We start from the raw sequence: 23,370 nt of genomic DNA on the forward strand, positions 1-23,370 counted from the left end.
TAAATGGCAATTTTGGGAGGCATGAGAGTGGACGTCATAGCTACGATGTATTTCACACTTATTTGTAAAAATAAAATTGTATATTTGTATGTAAGGCACAAAACTATGTTTTTAAGGCTCTGTTGCACGAAAATTGAACATAAATACTATAGGAAACGAAAAAGTGTGATTTAAATAAAAGTTAATATAAAAAATTGGCTTCGCCCGGGTTTGAACCGGAGACCTTCAGTGTGTTAGACTGACGTGATAACCAACTACACCACAAAACCATTTGTTCACTACGATTATTTCCTGAATATTCAACAACTCTGAAAGCCAGACAAAGTTAGTCCATCTGATTATATAAAAAACATCACCTGATTAACACCTCTTCTGTAACTTTAACAAGCTAATTATATGGTTAGTTTAAATAGCAATGCCCGAAACCACAACACTAATGAAGGTGGAAGAGGTTATCAACTAGTATATCATACTCCTATATAATCATTAGAATCTGGAAAAGGTTATCTACTTTAAGCAGAGAATATGATGCTGCACTGCATGCATTAATTTTCAGAGGGGATCCAACTCACAGAGGCAGTTTTTTTGCTGCAACTTTGGAAGTAGTAAAGTGAACATGTGCTCTTATTAATCCCCTACCATAAATTGGTAAAGTAGGAGGGGTATAGGGAACAAAAAATTGATTGTAGCATTGTCAGAGAGAAAAAAACTTACAAAAAATTAAAGGTGCTATTTTTTGTGGATAACTCAAAATGGACTACTAGTCATTGTGTAAAGATGGGAGTAGAAAATACAACTAGCATGAAATAGTTTCTATCCTATATTTACAATACTGATCGCTCTCCAAATGCAGATTCTCTAAGCCGTGAATGGAACTACCTACCTATTCTTCTTAAGTTATAAAGTCACTGCTACTGCTAGGTTATGATTTCCTTTTGCTAGTTAGTTATTATACAAGTGTGCAAAGAGCCACCTAAATTGAACCTCTGAACTTGTCTCATTGGTAGTCGTCCTTTATAGATGATCTCCGTAGAAACTCCATCACCAAACTCGAGAAGGCCGAGCTGCTGTCGCCTAATAACTCCGAAGGAGAGTTGTACTCCACAACCTTACCTGCAAGAAACAGCACATCATATGTATCTCAGACAATAAAACACAAGGGATTTTAGTTGCATTTTCTTGATCATTTGTTACCTTCACCAAGAACCAAAACGAGGTCGTTGTCCACTACCGTGGGAATCCGGTGGGCCACTGTTATAACGGTGCATCCATTTGTCTCCTCTCTTATCGTCTTCTGCATTAAATTATCGGTTGCTGTATCTACCGATGCTGTGGCCTCATCCAGGACTAGTATTCTTCTCCTCTGCAGCAACACTCTAGCTAAGCATACAAGCTGCCTTTGTCCCACACTCCAGTTTTCTCCATCTTCAGCAACTGCAAAAAATATAATTTCCATACTTGTGTTACACGGATAACAAGAAGAATATACCCATTCAAGGCAGCGGAAGAAATGGAACCTGGTGCTTCTAGAAGCCTTTCGTCTTGCTTGACATTTTTAGCAAGGTGACATTTGTGTATAACCTGGGAAAGTTAGAACATTGCAACAGGAATAAGTTAAGAATTCTTTCATTAGAATGCTGGCAAGGGAAACTCAGCGTGGCTTCTTACCTCCCATATCTCATGGTCCGTGTGCTCTTCCAGAGGATCAAGATTCATCCTCAACGTTCCCTGAAACAAAGTCGGGTCTTGAGGAATTATACTCAATCTCGATCTCAGATCTTGTAGGCCCAACTTTGAAATGTCGACTCCATCTATCAGAATACGTCCCTGTGAAGGTTCGACCACTCTGAAGAGTGCTTGGATCAGAGTCGACTTGCCACTTCCTGTTCTTCCTACAACAGCAATTTTCTTATTACCCGGGAAGGTGCAGCTGATTCCATTGAGAACTTTAGGAAGAACGGGGTTGTACTGTACATGGAGATTCTCAACGTTGATCTCTCCATTGCAAGGCCAATCCATCTCTGGTCTGTGATCTTCGATGACCAAAGGAGCTTCACTTTGTATGCCAGTGAACTGAAGGATCCTCTCCACGGATATCATTTTGTTTTCTACATTACACAGGTTCCATATCACCCATGCTTGGAGCACGTTTAGATTCAAACCATATGTAGCTGCTAGTCCAGCCAAACCTGCGATCGAGAAAAACAGATCACTTAGATATTCAACTATGTATTGGCTCTTTGGATAAAAAAGCTGTTTTTACTGCTAGATTATCAAGATATAAAAACATAGAGGATTTGAAGTGCTTACTTGGGTCAATGGCAGACCGCGGAAGGCTGACTAGAATGACGAGGAGGAGAAAAAAGACGAGGTTGAAGAGAAAGTTGATCCGGACGCAAAGCCATTCCATCGTACCAGCATTGTAAAATGCAACGCGAGAGTAGTTGTCTATAAGATCTACATTAGTCTTCCAGAATCGGCCCTCCTGGTTAAAGCTCCGAATTACTGTTGCTCCAGCTATTGATTCGGAAAAGTGATGAAGAATCGGAGCTTGTTGAACTGGAACCATTCTGGCTAGCTCTCTCGCGGTGCTGATATAGTATGCCTGCACCAAAGAAGATATTATTATTAGTAGTTGACACACATTGCTTGCTGCTAACTCATTGCATCTATTGATATCTAGTTTGTAGTGATGACTGCACTTAAAAAATGAAAATAGTGCTTGCCTGATACCATATGGAGACAACAAAGACCACGAGGAAGAGGAAGAAGATCTGCCAGGCAACTTGGCACATGAGCGCAACGATGCTTAATAGCTGGATAATCGCAAAGGCCAGTCCAGCTAACCGGTATGGAATATCCGTGTCCACTATGCTTTGATCTGTTGAAGACTGGTAATGAAGAACAACATTTTAAACAACAATTTATGTACTGAAAATGAAAATAGCAGCACTGTGAATCAACTTACTCGGTTCAGGATCCGGCTTGAAGGGGTGGAGTCGAAGAACGACAACGGTGCACGAAACACCGATTTCATCATTCGAACGAAAAGACACTGAGAGGTCTCTATAGCAATAGTCGACAAGAGAAATGCTCTTCCCAAAACAAACAAGGAGCTTGCACCAGAGAGCAAAGCAAACATATTAATCAACTGTTGTTTTGTAACGATTTCTTCTTTATCTGACGCCCACGCAATCCAGTAGTTGCTAGCCATTTGCAACAACTGGAAAAGCACATGACATAACATGGTGATTGGAACAAGAGCTCCTTTATATGCAGCTGTCACAAAGGCTGCATATACGTGCCATTTTACCCTCCCACTCTCCGCTTCTTCGTACAGACACATCTTTGAAACCCGGTTGCTTCTACTAAGGTCGATGAATTTTACTTCACAAGCTTCTATGCTGTTAGCCTGGCGGTGCTTCATTGGGGGGTTCGACTTGGAAGGGTTCACTTGATCTAAAGATTTGTGGTGGGCTGCCATTTGCTTCATCAGTTCCCCATCAGGATTCAAAATTAAATCATTGTACTTTCCTGATTCCACAATTCTTCCATCTTTCATGACCTGTTACAAATGTATAAACTAGGATAAGAATATAGTTTTTTTTTAATAACCATTACAACTATACATACATCTCTCATAAAGAATCTGGTAACATACAAATCACTCACAGTTTAGGCTATGAATCTGTACAAAAAACGTACCAATACAAGGTCGGAGGAATCTAAAAATTCCAACTGATGAGTCACATAGACTACAGTCTTGTCGTGCAGGAGTTGCATTACACATTTCTGTATATATCAATCAAAGAAGGAACTCAGTCCTATCATGAAAGGAATGTTTTCACTGATGGGATGGGATGAAGATTAATAAAAATCACATACCTTGAACATATGAGCCCCAGTATGTGCATCGACAGCGCTAAAAGGATCATCGAGCAGATATATATCCGAGTTGCTATACAACGCCCTCGCCATTTGAATTCTTTGTTTCTGCCCTCCACTCAAGTTCAACCCCCTCTCGCCCACGACACATAAATCACCATCAGCCCACATCTCAATATCATGGTTCAGTGCACATGCTTCCACCACATTTTCATAAAAAGATCTATCCATATCCTTACCAAACAGTACGTTGTCTCGAACAATACCAGTTTGTATCCAAGCACTTTGAAGCACGAAAGCCTTTGATCCATAAGTTTCGATACTTGGCCCAGATACTCTAGGTATTTCACCGAGTATACTACATAGAAAACTCGTCTTACCAGAGCCCACTGAACCGCAAACAGCCACCTTGCTCCCCTTCATGATTCTAAGCTTCTTTGTTATCTTGATGGTTGGTTTTTTTGCATCTCTATCTTGCCATGCAAATTCTGCAGCTTCAATCTCGATGGCAACACCCGGTGCACTTGAAGTATGGCTTTGCATAGATCTCATCGAATCTTCCTCTCTAATGAAACTTTGCACCCGATCAATTGAGACTTTAGTCTGAGCCACCATCGAAATAAGCTCTGGCAGATTATAGATAGGTTCTTGAAGAATTCGGAAAGTGGCTAAAGCTGAGAGAACTGTGGCTGATGTTAATGGCGTCCCCAACAAGACACACACCCCAAAGGTGACAACTGAAACCACTGTTGGCGAAGCCCAGAAAAGAAAAGTCACAGCTGAGCTTGTGTAGAGGTACCTTTTCAAGAAACCTCTTTCTGTTTCCCTGAGATGGAATAGCTTTTTCAGAAAAGTCGGTTCCCATGAATGCAGCTTCAGGACTCTCATGCTCTTCAAGGACTCTGAAGTAGCTTTTATCCGCGAATCCCTGGCTTCCATTATCTTTGTATGGAGTTTCTCTTGCACTTTGGCAAGCGGCGTGTTGCTTATCATCACAAATATGGTGGTGAAGAAAGCAGCAAGAGCGGGAGCAGCCCCTAAGTTACTGTACAAGATGCCCAGGGCTAAGGTGACCTGAAACGGGAGCAACCAAATTCCATGGAAGTGCCAACAGAACTCTGCAATCCTCTCAACATCAACGTTAACGTAATTAATGATTTTACCACTTCTCGTACCACCATACTTCAAGGCCAGAGATTTCTTATATATCAATGCCATCAGACCTGCCCTCACCCTGATGCCAAGCCGACGAGCACCAAAGTACCACTGCCTTTGAGATAGTGACTCCACATTCTTCGCAAAGAAGAAGAGCAGTGCAAGAATCAGACCATGATGCCATTTCAAATTTTCATCGTTTGATGACATAAAGTTTACGAATGTTGTAATTAGTAGTGGACCGATATAAGAAGCAATTGTATTGACTCCTAAAAAACCATCAGCAAAACACCAGATTAGGAAAATTAAAAATAGAAAGTCATGTTCAAAATAAAATTAATTTTTATCATGTCAACATTACAAAAAAAGTTCGACAAGATTATATGACACTTCACTAAGGACAATCAAAGTTGTTCATAAAACTATTGATTAGAACATCCTAGCCCATGTAAAGTGGTAGGTAGGCTGTCACACTTAGTGGCTGATATTTTCCATCCTCTAGTATCAACCAGTTTGAAATAAGGCAGAAGAATACCAAAAATAAAAATCATTGCTAGGACATAAACATAACTACTAATTATTTCATTTTAAAGTATCAACGAGTTTGGATTGAAGGCGGAAGAATACCTGCAAAAACCGCATTTATGGCGAGGGGCGTCTTGATCGAGTGGAGTATGGCATTCGAAAGGGAGGGCATGCTAGTCTTCTGCTTCCTGAAAAACTCCTCGAGCAAACAAGAAGCCTCATCTGCAGTTTCTGATTGAGGAATTGGTGGTACATCTTCCGTTTGGAGCTTCTCACAACGGCCCTTGTGAAAGAGAGGATTAAGCCACCTGAATGTGAGGAGACTCCAAATCCCAGCACTGGAAAAAGGAGGATCACTCTCACATCCCGAGTCACTCTCCAGCTCTGAAAGCAAAGGTCTCGCTGCATCGCTCTTTTTCTTGGCAGTATTGTTAAGTAGAGCATTCAAACACATCAGCAATGACAACGGCATAGCAGCAAAATCAACCGTGTTGGCTTTTGGGACAAACTTAGGCTCAACTACGTGTCTAAAATGACGGAGACAGTAAAAGGAGACTGCAACCGAAGAGCAAATGCTCGAAACAACCCACCACAGAATGAGAAGTAAAGGCCACCTCTTCTTTCCTATGCTCACAGAATAAACAGCCAACATGCATGCACAACACCAAGCTATAGCAGAGAAGATGTCATCAATAGGAAAATTCACTGACTCCCAAAACTCATGAAGCAAGTAGATGATGTAAGAAACTCCTACTACACAGCTCAAAAGAACATTAACTTTGGCAGAGAGTGATGACCTCTCTCTACGCACAAAATGTTCATCACCGCCAGCTTCTTTTCTTTTCCCAGATGAATCCCACAAAATCCATACCAAAAACAGCAGGCAAAATGCCACATCCACCAACTTCAGATTAACATCCATTAACATAAAGGAATTCATCAACAAGTTTCTCCACCGCAACAAAAAAACCTGAAACAATAACAAAAATTGCATTCATAAATACAAAAAAAATATATATTAGAAACAGAGTTACAAAGAGTAGAGCAACTAAAATTCCATTTTAAGCACAAGTGGAGTAGTTGTGAAAACCAAATACTCATATCAAATAGGGTACATACTATAATGGTGAAATGTATATCCAAAACTGGAGCAAATGTGAAGATAGCACGTGGGCAGTTCAAGGTTGGTGAAACAGTGGTATGGAATCCAACCTTTTAGAGGATGGTGGGACAAATAGGCTGCTGCTTTCTGCCTGTATTCTTACATAGAATTATTATATATCACATGAAATGAAATTGGTGAAATTTGAAATGTTGAACAAATGCAATCACATCAGGAATCTTGAGTAAGTTTGGAGACTATCACGTTCCTTAACCTGTGATTTCATTTTTTATTTTATTTTATTTTATCCTGCAAATAAGGCGAAAAAATAATGGGACCAGAATCCCAACAGAGCCCAGTTTGAATTTTGCTTTTTATTTAGAGGGAACATCATTTTAGGTCTACGAACTTTGACAAAGTATCATTTTAGGTCCGTAAACTTTGAAAATCTTATTTTAGGTCCGTGAACTTTGAGTTAGTATCATTTTAGGTCCTTTTTACTATTTCCAAGTTTTTTTGGACGAAAATACCCTCAATACCTTAAATATATATATATTTTTAATAAATTTATCATATACTCAATTTTTTTTATAAATATCTTTACAATATATTTTTGACAAATTTTCTAAATATAATTTGACCTTAAATATTATCACTTAATTTTGTGACATGCAAGTAAAATTGCTTTTTCAATTTTTTATCTTATTTTTTTTAATGTTGAATAAATAACTTTTCTCTAATAAAAAAAATTGAATAAAGATCTTTTCTTGCATGTCACAAAATTAAATTATAATATTGAAGATCAAATTATATTTAGAAAATTTGTCAAAAATATATTGTAAAGATATTTATAAAAAGATCTTTATTCAATTTTTTTATTATTAAAGAAAAGTTCTTTATTCAATTTTAAAAAAAAATTAATATAAAAAATTGAAGAAGCAATTTTACTTGCATGTCACAAAATTAAGTGATAATATTTAAGGTCAAATTATATTTAGAAAATTTGTCAAAAATATATTGTAAATATATTTATAAAAAATATGAGTATATGATAAATTTATTAAAAATATATATTTTTTAAGGTATTGAGGGTATTTTCGTCCTAAAAAACTTGGAAATAGTAAAAAGGACCTAAAATGATACTAACTCAAAGTTCACGGACCTAAAATAAGATTTTCAAAGTTCACGGACCTAAAATGATACTTTGGCAAAGTTCGTAGACCTAAAATGATGTTCCCTCTTTTATTTAATGTGGCCACTCTGAACAATTTCGTCAGAGATGCAATGTCGTCATTTTAAAATGATTATTATCCTACTTATAGATAGATATATATGAATTACAAAAGCGGTAGATAAGCATAAACACAGCATTTTTGTTTTTTACCTAATATTAATATCCTACATGTATGGAAAAGAATTAAGCGATAAGTCTGAACCCACCATTTTTGTATTTACTTTAATAAACAGGAGGAAGAAGGGCTGCACCCCCAACCGCCCTTGCCGAGAACATGCATATTATAATTTTCAACGTTAATAAGGTATCAAAAGAGGCTCCTAATTTTCTAAAAATTAATACTGGCATTATTTGTTTCTTTTAATGCATAATTAGCAAAATGTGAGTGTATGTCGTTTAGTATTAGTACTATTATTACAAAAACTGTATTAATGACCATCATAAAGGTTAAAATCTATGTTAAAAAGCTCTTTGTAGATTTGAGTACTCTTTCAAATATGGTGTATTCATTTTGAACCGAGGCATTGCTTATTTTGTTTGTGTGACCACAAATCCAGTAGCTGTGATGAATTTTGGGTTGCCTTATTTCACTACAAATTCTACCCTCCAATTAGAAATTTAGAAATGTTATAAAAAATTATAATGTGTGTGTGTCAGTGTCTGTGTGAGAGAGACAGAAGAAGAGTTGTCCACACTCCGGGGGGAGGATCCCATGCTCCAGCAGGGCGTGCGGTGCTTAAAACGCACAAATTTATAAACTAAACGCACATTTCTGCCAACTTTTTTTTTAATGTTATATTCACTTCGTTTTAAACACTTTTCTATACTACTTAAATTGTGAAACTTGAAAAGGCGTTTGCATATAAGAGTATTTTACGCTTTAGTCATTTCTGCCAACTTTTTTTTATGTTTTATTCACTTCGTTTTAAACACTTTTCTATACTACTTAAATTGTGAAACTTGAAAAGGCGTTTGCATATAAGAGTATTTTACGCTTTAGTTACAAGTGAATTATGGAGTTCCTATATTTATAATAGAATCATATAGGATTGTTGAGTATTTTGGCACTATCTCTTTTATTCTTTTTCATAAGTAAAACTACTATTAATAACTAATTATGACCATCATTCCTTAAACAAAAGGATTAGGTATAAAAATAGTTTAAACCAAATTATAACACTAACTCTAGCTCGTCTGAAATTATTAATCCAAAAAAATTAAAAGGATATAATTATTAAAGAAAGCATATATACAAATATTTCCAAGTGCAAAGTATGTTAGAATTTAAAATACTAGGAAGAGGTACTCCATCCGTTCCAAGCTCATGTGATTGATTCTCTATGTTGCCTTTGTTTTAAGAAAATAATATTAGTAAATTTCTTATACATTATTCTGTCTTTTACTTTACTTTCTTTCCACTTTAACTATTTATTTTCATTTTCGCCAAACCCGTACCGAAAAATAGTCAATCACTTGAATTGGGATGGAGCGAATATCTAAAAAGATGCGAATATTAAAATAAATACTCCAGTTAACTACTCTCTCCGTTCCAAAAAAATAGATTAGTTTTTCTATTTTCGACCGTCCCCTAAAATTAGACAAAGTCTAACTAAAGAAAGTTTTGAACAAACACACGCCACTAATAATGTGGACCCCACAATCTACTAATTCTACTTCCAATATTTTTTTCTCCATCTCTCTTTATTAATTTTTTATTAAAACCCGTGTTATTCACAACTTTGTCAATTTTTGAGAGACTATGAATTATATTCTTGCATTTAAATTCACTAGTAATTAAAGTCAACATGTATAATAAAATACTTATATATGCAAACGCCTTTTCAAGTCTCACAATTTAATAGTATAAATAAGTGTTTAAAACGAAGTGAATAAAACATAAAAAAAGGTGGCAGAAATGTTGCGTTTAGTTTATAAATTTGTGCGTTTTAAGCACCGCACGCTTAGATGTGTGTGTGGGTGTGTGTAAATTAGGAGAGGCAATGGAGTGAATATTTACGACGTTGGAGGAAAAGCGTGATTGTGAATTGAGGTAGCAGGAGGAGTAGTGTAGGGTCGTGGCGATCGCGTGGTGCCTCTCTCTGCCTCTATATAATGTTTTTGGTGTTACTTTAGCTTTGTAGGCTTCCTCCTCTTCTTCTTCTTCACTCTTCACACTCACATGGCCATCGCCCACTACTTTTTACACTTGCTGTGGTGTGGTGCTCCTTTATTTTTTTGATTCTTGTACGACTACTATCACTATCACATTTTTATGGTTTTTGCTTTTTGGAATGGTGCTCCACTCCAGTCCTCTCAGGGCCTTTCATTTTGCCATCTTTCAAGTTGGTAGTTGCTTTATTCACTACTCTATTAGGATGTGATTACATTTTAAAGGGTATACCTAATTACTCCTTTTTCACATCATTGGAATCATTCAATTACTTTTGCAGGTGATTCACACATCTTCAACCAACCCTTTTGTTTTGATGCTATTAGAGCATCTCCAATGCACGGATGTCCCACTCGGACATCCACTAGAACTTCTCAAAAACACCTCCTGCCACGTCACTAGGACTTCCCCTGCACAATCCGCCCTTCCCATCGCCCTTCCCACTAGGACTTCCCGCAATTAAAAAAATCACAATTATTTAATCACAATAAATACCGGACGTCCGACCCGGACGTCCGACCCATGCCACAATGGCGGACGTCCGCCCGCCCGTCGCCCGGACGTCCGAGGACATGCGACGTCCATACGGGACATCCGTATCCGAGTGCCTTCGTTACAATGGCGGACGTCCCGGTTACCCGTGGCGGATGTCCGACCGGACGTCCGCCATTGGAGATGCTCTAACTACTAATTCAAAATTTACTTATGTAACAATAGTGGGAGAATCTACCTACTTTTACTCAAACATGTATCATTATTTATAATTACATAATTTATGCAAATTAACTAAAACACGCCTAATGTCTACAGAAGTTTATTTTATACAAACACAAGTTCTGAGCAAAATTTAATAGGAATTCAGATTTAGCCAGTGGATTAGTAATTGAGAAAACATAAATGTACCTAAATTATACATGTACATAATATCCTTAAATTTTTAATTTTAAGTGAATTTATTTAAAAATTATTTTTGTTATTTATTGTATTATATGTAGCAATAAGAAAGGAGTGATATAGAAAGGAGTGAATTTATTTAAAAATTATTTTTGTTATTTTTGATTTGAAATCATTATATAATATTTAGTAAAAAAATAATTTTTTTCTTAAGTATACAAATATATAAGTTAAAATTTCAAATTTTTTTGAAAGTGTTGCAAAATGATTAGTATAAAATTTATTTTAAATCCATTAATGTTTATAAATTGATTTTCAATATAAAATGTTAAAAAAAAGTTAGATTATGTATGCACAATTATGTATGATTATCACTGCCGTTAATAATTTTGGTTAGATCTTTCATTTGTTCACCCCTTCCAACGTTAACTAAAATTAAGCAGTAAAAATTGGACAGCGGTTATGAAACTGCATCCCATAATATCAAAATCCATTGGATTTATCCATTTCATTAGCGTTGCCGTTCAACATATATCTAGATTCGTACTATATCCCTATATATATATCCCCCCTTTTAAGCCAATGATACGGGCCATATGCCCAACCATGATTGACATAAAATATTAAATTCCAAATATATAGATTTAAATTCCACCAATATCAATTTTTCCGCTCCTAGCTAGTTTGACTGGATAACGAGGAGTAAGTATCACTACAAAAAAAAATCGCATATTAGTGGGCCAAAAGCTCAATGGTTAGTGACGGATTATTGACAGAAATATGTCAGTCACTAATTAGTGATATATTATTTCGTCACTAATACTAATTTACTACCTGTGTTTTCTGTCATTGAGTTGCTTAGTAACATTATTGACGGACAAATCCGTCACTAACATTTTTAGTGACAAGCTAATTATTGACGGATCTATCAATACTCAATCCATCACTAAACATGTTATGTGAAGAAATTTGTTGATTTTCCGTCGCTAAATAGCGAATTTTTTGTTGTGTTTATTAAACTTGTTGATGATTGAAACTAAAATAATACTATATTACAACTATCTCACATTGGTGTTTACGTATACTTGAAACCACTATATAATTCTACTAAGTCACTTCTCCTATCACCAATTGGTTTTGGGATGGAACTCATGGATCAAATTTAACTGATCCGGCAGTATATCTGGACTGAAACCGAGAAAAATGACTGACCCAGCAGTATATCTGAGCTTAAAATTTGGGCCAGTGGTCCAACCGATCAGAAAATTTTTTTTGGACAAGTCGTCCAATCGATCAGAAAAAAGTCAAACCCCTCCAAGGTTCACCTTGAAGGGTTTGGGGGAGGGAGTTGGCAATTGAAACTAAAATAATACTAATGGGTCACTCCTCTTATCACCAATTAGTTTTAGGATGGAACCCATGAATTTCTATATAAAGTATATTACAACTATCACACATCGGTGTTCACATAGACTTCCACTATATAATTCTAATGAGTCACTCCTCTTATCACCAATTAATTTTAGGATTGAACCAAATCAGTGTTGAGGAAGTGTGACTCCCCAGAGTCCACAGCTAATAGTGGTCTCACAAAAATGTTAATAGTATAACTTATATTGAAAATAATTGACAGTACATATGATGTTTGAGCCAGATCCAAAGGCTGATATGAATTTGATTTGATTAAACAAAATGAGTGTTAATCTTTATTTGTAAGAGTCTGTAACATGTGTGAAACGGGGTCCGACAAAACTAATTCCATAGACGTGGAGTGGGCATGATTACTTATCATGTTTGGCTTTTGATTCATAACAAGAATAATGTGTTTGTAATCTTTATTACTTTTCCACGGGTTTTATTCAATGAACTTTCTTGATCAATTCCCACCTGGCCGGCCCTGCCATTATGATCATCATCACTTTCACTGGCAAGCCAAATCATGGAAGACGTGTCAAAAATGTGATAAACTCAAAATGTGATGTTTTTTCCAATAAGAAACGTCTCGTATTTTAATTCAAGAATATTGGATCAATCACAAATTAAGATTTGTTCGAATAAGGGGATCGTAAATCTCTTGATTCAACATATGGAATGAATTTTAGTGAATTACTAGTACTATAATGCAAGTGGTGCCACATTTTTACATCACAAATTACAATGTGTATCATTGAATCAATGTATGTAAGCTTCGTGCATATAATCGTATGGACGAATTGTGATAAGGTTGGAGTACGTGGTGGCCCGCACTTAAGTGAGACGAAACCACGCGGTGTCTCATTTTCGGTTTCTGAAAATTTTCTTTTATCAAACAAAAAATAATTATGACCATTCACGAGAATTTTCTTTTGGGTTTGCAATGTGGAAGAACGGCGAAGCAGCAAAGACGGAGACCATTTCAAGTTAATGATTTATGAATAGTCAACCTAAATGATTAAGTAATTTGTATATGTGTTACGAACGCATTATGCGCAGCGGCGGATCCAGGGGGCAAGAGGGGGCGATCGCCCCTACCCGACCGTCCGGAGAGCCTAAATTTTTCATTGAATCAAACCGAAAATAGCATATCCGCCCCATCTGTAGAGTGTAAAAATATTTTTATTTTCAATAAAGGTCATATAAAATGTAGTAGTCCAATGGTTTGGTTGTTGGATTTCTAACTAAAATGTCTAGGGTTCAATCCTCAACAAAAACATTTTTTTTTCATTTTTTTTTTATTTTATGAATTCATATTTTCTTATTATCGAAATAATACCTTTAAATACTTTATGTAATCTAAACTTTTACTAAGTAGCATATATTATATTGTTATATTTATTCTTTAGTTAAAATCATTTTTAATCTTGTGTTAAAGTCTTTTTTATCCTAAAGTACTTATAATGTGATCCATGCATCTTAATTATTCTCTATGTAACAAAATAAACATTTTAAATATTTTTGAAGTATAAATATTTTGTGCTATACTTATATCACTTTTGTATATAATATTTACAGTGATTTTAAATGTACATATATTTACAATAATTTTATATTTTAAATTGAATAATACATATTTGCAAGCTAAATCATGTTTATATTTATATAATTTTTTATTTTAAAATGAATAATACATATTTGCAAGCTGAAGCATGTTTATATTTTATTAATGAAGCTAGTGCTACTTAAATATTATATAATCTTTATTTATTTTATTATTAAAAATGATATTAAATTAAATATTTAATATTTAAATATAAGTTCTGCCCCGGTCATTTTCGGATCCTGGATCCGCCACTGAGTATGCGGTCACCTTTGCTAGCGTTCAAACTGCTTCTATTGCAAATTAAATAAAAAATAATCACGGATGAGTCACATTTTAATGTAGTACTTATAAAATTAATAAAGTATAATTAAAAAAATATAAAGTGAGTAAAGCATGAGAAGTAGATAAAAAAACATGAATAAAACATGAATGATAAAAAGTGAGTAATATATTGAGAGTAACTTTTCATTTTTAGTATATGACAAATTTTAGTGAATAGAAAAAAATGAAAAGATCGGATTATTTTTTATGGACCGGATTATTTTTATGGACATAGAGAATATTAGAAAATTCCATATGGTATAAACGGTCTCTCTAATAATATCAAATGCTTAAAATGTAAATTAAAATAATAAGGTCACTTACACTACAAAAAAATCACTGTTTGCCGACCAACACTTTCCAAGCACCATAATAGTGCTCGGAAAATACTGAGCACTTTAACATTTGCTCGGAAAATTACCTAGCATATTTACTTGTGCTCGGCAAACCAACGATTACATTTACTTGTGCTCGGCACACCAGCGAGCACAGTTAACTATGCTCGGATATTACCGAGTACGTATACGCGTGCTCGGCAACTTACCAAGCACTTTTACACGTGCTTGGAAAGATATAACATAGATTAAAAACAAAATATGATTTTAAAATACAAATATAAGAAGAATGGAGGTACTTAAAAATAGAAAATATATTAAAAATTAAAAAAAAAATCATCCTTCTGAAATGTCGTGCAATAGCGCCACGAAACTCCCCGATCATGGGCCCGCATGGCTTATACCCATTATAAACCAATTATTTGGTTCAAGTTTTTGCGAGGATGATTAGTTTTATTGAAAAAGTAGGTCTTGGTATCGAACGCAATCGTATCAACTATACCAACAATTATAAATCATTTATATAAAATACCGAGCACTCTTACTAGTGCTCGGAAAATACCGAGTACCTTTACCTGTGGTCGCAATTTACCGAGTACTATTCCTTGTGGTCGGAAAATACCGAGCACGTATACTTGTGCTCGGAAATTTTTGATATAGATTAAAAACAAAATATGATTTTAAAAACTACAAGTATAGAAGAATAGAGGTACATAAAGATAGTAAATGTATTAAAATTAAAAAAAAAATCGTCCTTCTGAAATGGCGTGCAATAGCACCGTGATACCCCCGCTCGTGGGCAGCCCGCACGGCTGATACGAATTATAAACAAATTATTTGATTCAAGTTTATGCGAGAATGATTAGTTTCATTGAAAAAGTTGGTTTTAGTATCAAACGCAATCATATCAACTATACCAACAATTATAAATCATTTATATAAATACTGAGCACTCTTACAAGTACTCAGAAAATACCGAGTACCTTTACTTGTGGTCGGAAATTACCGAGTATCGTTCCTTGTGGTCGGAAACTACCAAGCACTTTTACATGTGCTCGAAAATATGTAACATAGATTAAAAACAAAATATGATTTAAAAAATACAAATATAAGAAGAATGGAGGTACTTCAAAATAGAAAATATATTAAAAACTAAAAAATAATCGTCCTTCTGAAATGTCGTGCAATAGCGCTGTGATATCCCCGCTCGTGGGCAGCCCACGCGACTGATACCAATTATAAACAAATTATTTGATTCAAGTTTTTGCGAGAATGATTAGTTTCATTGAAAAAGTTGGTCTTGGTATCGAACGCAATCGTATCAACTATACCAACAAATATAAATCATTTATATAAAATACCGAGCACTCTTACTAGTGCTCGGAAAATAGAGTACCATTACATGTGGTCGCAATTTACCGAGTACTGTTCCTTGTGGTCGGAAAATTTGTGATATAGATTAAAAACAAAATATGATTTTAAAAACTACAAGTATAGAAGAAGAATGGAGGTACATAAAGATAGTAAATGTACTAAAAAAAATTAAAAAAAAATCGTCCTTCTGAAATGGCGTGCAATAGCACCGTGATACCCCCGCTCGTGGGCAGCCCGCACGGCTGATACCAATTATAAACAAATTAATTGATTCAAGTTTATGAGAGAATGATTAGTTTCATTGAAAAAGTTGGTCTTGGTATTGAACGCAATCATATCAACTATACCAACAATTATAAATCATTTATATAAAATACTGAGCACTCTTACTGGTACTCAAAAAATACCGAGTACCGTTCCTTGTGGTCGGAAACTACCGAGCACTTTTACATGTGCTCGGAAATATGTAACATAGATTGAAAACAAAATATGATTTTAAAAATACAAATATAAGAAGAATGACGGTACTTCAAAATAGAAAATATATTAAAAACTAAAAAATAATCGTCCTTCTAAAATGTCGTGCGATAGCGCCATGATACCCCCGCTCGTGGATTCTCTAATGTTTGTTTATTCTTGTTTGAGAAAATATTGATAATAATGATATATTCCATCTGATTTCGTCATCTCTACAACCTATTGTACCAACAGGTACCACTATCGTCGTGGTCATATGCTTGTCACCACACTGTCAGTGGATCTTCCTCCTGTTGATTGTTGCGCTCGTGGTGGAATGCATGCATTTTTCTGCTGTGCTTTTCAAGGTCGATCAAGGTGGTTAGGCCCGGTACCTGATAGCTGATGCCATCTTCTTCATCAAGTACGTGTATGGCTAGCTGATAAGGCCAATTTCATGCATCGGTTATGAGGTTAAATTCTATGATTTCTGTGAACTAATATATGTTTCAAGTTCAAGTGCGCATAGAATTTGCCAGTTCAAGGGAACAGAAGGAAAAATCCACCAGGCAAAGGAAACTGAAGGAAAAGTGGAGTGAAGAAGCCAGTTGCAATCTGATCCAGGAGAACAAGGAAGCAGTTGTGAGCATAAAAGTGTCTTGTTTAAAGGACTTTCTAGGAGAGCAAAATCGACAATTCAGTAGAGGAACTACCTTAGAAGTTCGAGCCTCAACTATAAATAGAGATAACATGAAGAGAGATCATCATCATTCACCTTCCGCTCTTAGCTCATCACTCACACACATCATTTCTCTGCACACTTAGATACTTATGGGGTAAAATTTTGGGAATTCGTGGTGGTCTAGCTTGGATTTTGTGGTGTAACACCGTCCTCGTGAAGGGCGAAGATACAATTTATCATTTTCTGTTGTTTTCCATTGCTTTAAGCCGAGACTTCACCGTTTTAGAAGCTCGGCGTTTATTGCTTCTGTGTTGAACTTTGACTCGTTGCTATGGAATTTCATGTTTTATGTTTAGCTGCTTCTGATGTTTGATTGTTGGTATTTACTGTTTTGGGTGCTTTTCGCAACTGATGTTTGAGTCAGAGTGTAGATCGGGTTGATCGAAGTTGGTTTGTCGTTGAATTGTTTGAATCGGAGTTGAGGAGTATGGGTTTGACATATTGGAGAGTTTTTCTCCGTTGATGTAAGTAGAATTGTTAAGAGGAGTTGTGGATCTGAGTTGTGACATTCTGAATTTTGCATGGTTATGGATAATTACTGTTTTCTGCTTGTTTGCTCGGCCTAGTAGTTTAGATCTAGTCGTTCGTGTTCGATCATAATGTTTGCAACAGGTTTTGTGATTGCTCTGTTTCGTATGCTTGATACTCTGTTTTCAGCTATGTTATTTCAATTGTTGGAGAAGATTAAGGTAGGAGTTAGTTAGTAGTCGGATCTGTCATCTGTGCTGTTTACTTTTTGCAGTTTTTCATCGTACTGCGTAATTCGAGAAAATGGTCCCCACTGCATATTCACGCTTTGTTAGCCATTTTAGGAAACCAGCTTACCCGGTCAAGTAGCTTAGTCGTTGTGTTTCTTTAGTTAAATCACCATTTCTGTACCCATGCATGCTTACGTTCTCTTTCTGTTTCTTAGTTCCAGTAGATGGAGTAACCTGCTTTTGATTTCCTAAGTCGAATAGTTTAATTTCTCAACCCACTTGTTGCGTGGCAGCAGCCAAACTCTCCCAAAACCCTCTTAATGCGTGCTAACACATCCTTTCTCGTGGGATCGATCATTTACTTCCCTATACTAGCCAATAGTGTAGTGGATTGAGGTTTTGAAGCGGGAAAAGTGTGTGTCCAACGACCGAATTCTGAAGCTTCCACGATCTCCTAGACCCTGTGATCTAGCGAATCCTCTGGGCCCTGTGGGATTGTGATATATCAATTACCACACTCATTTTCTTCGTTACTTCACTAGCACTATGAGACGTTGAAGCGCTACCGTTTGAGATGCATAGCAACGTTTCGCTGGCTTGGATTCTAGGTCTTGACCCGGGCTTAGTGATCGTCCACGTCCCCAGGATCATGCTCTGTATTAAAATTCATAAATTTTTTGCATTTCAATTCAAATGCACTGTAAAACAATTTAATTTAATTCAATAAAATGTCATTTCCAATTGGTTTACTTTATTTATTTAATTAATACTGCTAATTTAGGAAAATACAATAAATTGAAATATAGTTTATTAATAATTCAACAAAAAAATATAGAATATAAAATTTTTAAAAACCAGAATGCCGAGCACCAATGTGCTCGAACTATTTCATTGCCCCAAAGTGCTCGGAACTATTCCATTGCCCCAAAGTGCTCGGAACTATTCCATTTCCCCAAAGTTCTCAGAAATTTCCAAGCACCGATATATGCTTGGAAAATTTCGAGCACAAACTGGTGCTCGGATTAGCGAGCACAATAAGATGCTGGCATAAAAATTCCGACGAAGCAAATACCGAGCACTCTCGATGCTCGGAGAGTGCTCGGTATATCACGATTTTCCGAGCATTTTTTACTTTATACCGAGCACTTTGGTGCTCGGCAAACCTTGTTTTTTTTGTAGTGTTAATTAAACTATATCATTGTGATATTTTTTTCGCATTATGATATTCTTTTTTAGGAAAATAATATGTTACATATCTTATATGAACATTATCCTCATTTGATATATGTTTAACGTTATTTATTTTATTTTATATATTTAATTTAATTTTAAAATATTAAAAATATCTCTTCCATAAAAAATAGACATTTGTAACGTCACAAATTTTAATGAACAATTAGTAAAGTAATACTCTATTAATTAAAATATATAAAGAAAAAGTAATTGAAATATTGTTGTTGGATAATGAGGCCTACCTCATTAGAAAGAAGGAAGTTACCAACAGTAGAATGGACTAATTTTATGAGACGAAACAAAGTAAAAAATGTCGATATTTTTAGAGCATCTGCAACGGTGCACGGACGGCGTCCGTCCGTCCGTGCCGCTGCTCGTCCGCCGCTGGCATGGCGCTGCTCGATGATTGGGCAACGGCTATGCCGTTGCATTTGAATATTTTTATTTTTATTTTTTTAAAAAATCAGTTTTTAATTATAAAAACTTATTAAAAATAAAAAAAATGTTTTTCCAATCCCAAAAAATGGTCGTTTTTTGCCCGTTTTTCTGTATTTTTTTATTTTTTTTATTTTTTCCCCAAAATCATCTATAAATACACACATTCATCATCTATTTTCCACATCAAATCATCTCTCATTCATATTTTTCATACAACTTATCTACACCTTCATCTCTCACTCAAAACCTCAAATGGATTTCACCAACATCTTATTGCGGAAGCGGAGCGCGAAGAACAAGAATACTATGAACAATATCGTGCCGCTTATGATGCATATGTCGCAGCGAATACCCCCGCCCCTCCTCCTCAACCAACTAGATCAACTCGTTGCCGACTATTTTGCCGATCCGCCGCGGTTTCCGGCGGATTACTTCGGGTGTCGTTTTCGCATGTCAAAGCGCATGTTTATGCGTATTGTCAACACATTGTCCGCCCGTGTTGAATTCTTCCAAACAGGTCCAGATGCAGCCGACCGAAAAAGTATCACGCTGTTGCAGAAGTGTACGTGTGTCATCCGACAACTCGCTACTGGGCAAACGGCCAACCTCTTCGACGAGTATTTGCATGTCGGTGAGTCCACGGGAATCCTTTGTCTTAAAAATTTTTGCGAGGGCGTTCGTACAGCTTTCGGTGATGAATTCCTTCGGGCACCCACCACCGATGATTACCAACGGTTGCTTTGTCTTCACGAATCAGTCCATGGCTTTCCCAGAATGCTTGGCAGCATTGACTGCCTGCATTGGAGGTGGAAGAATTGCCCGACTGCTTGGAGGGGGCAACACTTAAGCTGCCACAAAGGCGGCCCAACACTTATCCTTGAGGCGGTTGCCGACTACCGCCTATGGATTTGGCATGCATATTTCGGCGTTGCCGGATCTAACAACGACTTGAACGTGCTCTACTCTTCACCCCTCTTCAATGATGTGTTGAATGGTGTAGCACCGGCGATCGACTTCACCGTCAACGGAAATACATACCACATGGGTTACTATCTCGCCGATGGTATCTACCCAAGGTGATCGACTTTCGTGAAGACGCTCAGCAACCCGCAAGACCCGAGACGGGTTCTTTTTGTGCTGCGTCAAGAGTCCGCGGGGAAAGACGTCGAAAGAGCCTTTGGGGTCCTTCAAGCCCGATTCAACATTGTGAAGGCCCCGGCTCGGCTGTGATACTTGAACAATATCTTCATCTATAACGATACACACATTCATCATCCATTTTTCACATTAAATTATCTCTCATTCATATTTTTTCATACAACTCACCTACATCTTCCTCTTTCACTCAAACACTCTCTAAATTCAAAGATGGATATGAACGATATCATTGTGGAAGCGAAGCGCGAAGAACAAGAATACTATGAACAATATCGTGCCGCCTATGAAGCCTATGTCGCCTCCGCTACCCCCGCTCCTCCTCCTCGACCAACTAGATCAAATCGCCGCTACATCCCTCGTGACCGGGAGGGAGCCCACGAAAGGCTCTTGCCGACTATTTTTCCGACTCGCCGCGGTTTTCGGAAGATTATTTCCGGCGCCGTTTTCGCATGTCAAAACTGTTGTTTATGTGTATTTGATGTGTAATTTTCGAGCTTTTATATTAATGGATTAAAAACACACAAGTTTAATTAAATAGCTCTAATATTACAACCTATCTGCAAGAGTACAAAGTCAGCTTTAGTACTTCGAGTGTCGAACCACAGGGAGGCGTAGATTATTTAATAAGAATTGACAAGATTAATAAACTAAATTTAAAAACTAAAGTATGGAAATGGAGAAACTCAAGAGATTGAGAACATTGCTCCTAATATGCTCCAGATGTGAATTAACTTAATTGACCAATTAACCTATGGATTAAAGATTAATCTAATGAAAGTTGTAATAAACTCGTTCATTCTACTCACACTGAACATGTTCGTAGATGCTTGAATTTAACCTTGCTGAACACTAAGATCAAATTCGTACTCGTCGGATTATCACTCCTACAGACACATAGTAAGCTCTAATCCAACTTCTACGTTCCAACGTACATGATTCATTTACAAAATCAATTAAACATTCCTACAGACGCATAGTAAATGTCCACAAATTATTGTAACGACATGTAAATCAACTTATCCAAGATTCATATGCTGAACACGATACAAATCTCAAACTCTTTATCTACGTTTCCACCTTTTAACCAAGTTAAAGAGACATTGGCTAAAAGACAAGATTGAATCATAAATCAGGCGGAATTATAATTCAACGTAAAAAGCACCGTAGAAAAGATCATAGAATAATACTAATCCATAGAATCCAAAAGTCATTCACATCTTTCACACATTAGGAGCAACGTAAGAGTTTAGCCTAAGCACATGGTAATAATAACAATTAAAACCGTAGGAAGCTTGCTCTTGTTGAGTAGAATGGAGTTATGGAGATGGATCGTCGGAATGTTGGTCGGAATTTCTTCCTTCTCTTCTTCCTCCTCTCTTTCTCTCATTTCTGTCACCAGCCGTCTCTCTCATGCCTTGCTTTTTAATTAATTCCTCTGTCCCCCTTTGTCCTCCTTTTTCCTCCCATCAGAGCATCTCCAATGCCGGCGTCAAAATCGCGACGCCGATTTTTCGCCGACGCCGGTTCTGACGCCGAACCATTGGAACCGGCGTCGGCGAAATCGGCGTCAAAATCGGCGTGGCCATGCCGATTCGCGCGATGACGCCGGTTCCGACGCCGATCCTCACGGCGCCATTGTGGGTCCCAGATCGGCGTCAAACTGGCGTCAGATTTTATTTTTTATTTTTTTTTCTTTTGAAAACACTATATATACGCGCTTTGAACGTCATTTTCATTCGCACCACTTGTTTTAACGAGTACTCTCTCTCTACCTTACTTTTCTGTACAAGATCAATTTAAGAAATGAGTAATGCCGGTGGTAGTGGTGGGGATGCAGATGAGTACGAGCGTATGATGAACGAAGAGCTAGATGCCTATACGAGCCGTGAGGTTGATCGATGGATGCAGAGTTATATGCAGCCGGCGGCACCTCGCCCACGACCAGTTGTCCACCGTCGACAAGTGGTTGATCGTGATCATGAAGCTGCACATCAGCGCCTGTTCACAGATTACTTCGCAGAGGAGCCGCGTTTTAACGCCAACCATTTCAGGCGTCGTTTTAGGATGAGGCGGGACTTGTTTATGCGTATTGTTAACGCTTTGGAGCAGCGATATCTGTATTTCCGCTTCAGGCACGATGCGGCTGGCAGACCCGGCCACACCCCTATTCAAAAGTGCACTGCGGCAATCAGGCAGTTGGCCTACGGCACCGCGGCAAACATGTGGGATGAATACCTCCACATCGGTGAGACGACTGCCATCGAATGTATGAAGTATTTTCTGTCAGGGCGTGATCGAAGTATTCGGTGATCAGTATCTCCGAAAGCCTACCCCCGAAGATTGCCGGAATCTGCTGCGGATGCACGGGGATCAGCATGGGTTCCCGAGAATGTTAGGCAGCATAGATTGTATGCATTGGGAGTGGAATAACTGTCCCGCTGCCTGGAAGGGGTTTTACACGACCGGCTACAAGGGAAAAAATCCCACGATGATCCTCGAGGCCGTAGTTGATTACCGGTTGTGGATTTGGCATGCGTATTTTGGGATAGCCGGTTCGAACAACGACCTAAACGTCCTCAACTCGTCGCCCATTTTCAACGAGCAGTGCCAGGGCGTCGGTCCGACCATCAG

General features: G+C 37.1%; 1 protein-coding gene and 1 non-coding gene across 3 annotated transcripts; both read right to left on the minus strand.

Moving 5' to 3' along the window:
- Window positions 1-195: 195 nt before the first annotated feature.
- TRNAV-AAC lies at window positions 196-269 on the minus strand. Its single transcript has one exon. It is a non-coding gene; the product is annotated as a tRNA-Val (tRNA).
- Window positions 270-743: 474 nt separating this feature from the next.
- On the minus strand, window positions 744-6,667 carry LOC121798488 (putative ABC transporter C family member 15). Of its 2 annotated transcripts, XM_042197523.1 has the most exons (10): window positions 5,668-6,667; window positions 3,886-5,309; window positions 3,706-3,792; window positions 2,969-3,565; window positions 2,727-2,891; window positions 2,311-2,605; window positions 1,669-2,189; window positions 1,518-1,581; window positions 1,195-1,434; window positions 744-1,113 (listed from the first exon to the last, which is right to left on the minus strand). In XM_042197523.1, the coding sequence occupies exons 1-10, from the start codon at window positions 6,557-6,559 to the stop codon at window positions 998-1,000; spliced, it is 4,401 nt and encodes a 1,466-aa protein (XP_042053457.1). In that variant the 5' UTR covers window positions 6,560-6,667; the 3' UTR covers window positions 744-997. The 2 variants fall into 2 exon arrangements, with proteins under 2 accessions (XP_042053457.1, XP_042053458.1); XM_042197524.1 differs by lacking the exons at window positions 744-1,113; window positions 1,195-1,434; window positions 1,518-1,581 and having other exon boundaries at window positions 1,723-1,892; window positions 1,975-2,189.
- Between the last annotated feature and the right edge of the window lie 16,703 nt (window positions 6,668-23,370).

The sequence above is a fragment of the Salvia splendens genome, chromosome 4, assembly GCF_004379255.2.
Source record: "Salvia splendens isolate huo1 chromosome 4, SspV2, whole genome shotgun sequence".
NCBI classification, from domain to species: Eukaryota; Viridiplantae; Streptophyta; class Magnoliopsida; order Lamiales; family Lamiaceae; genus Salvia; species Salvia splendens.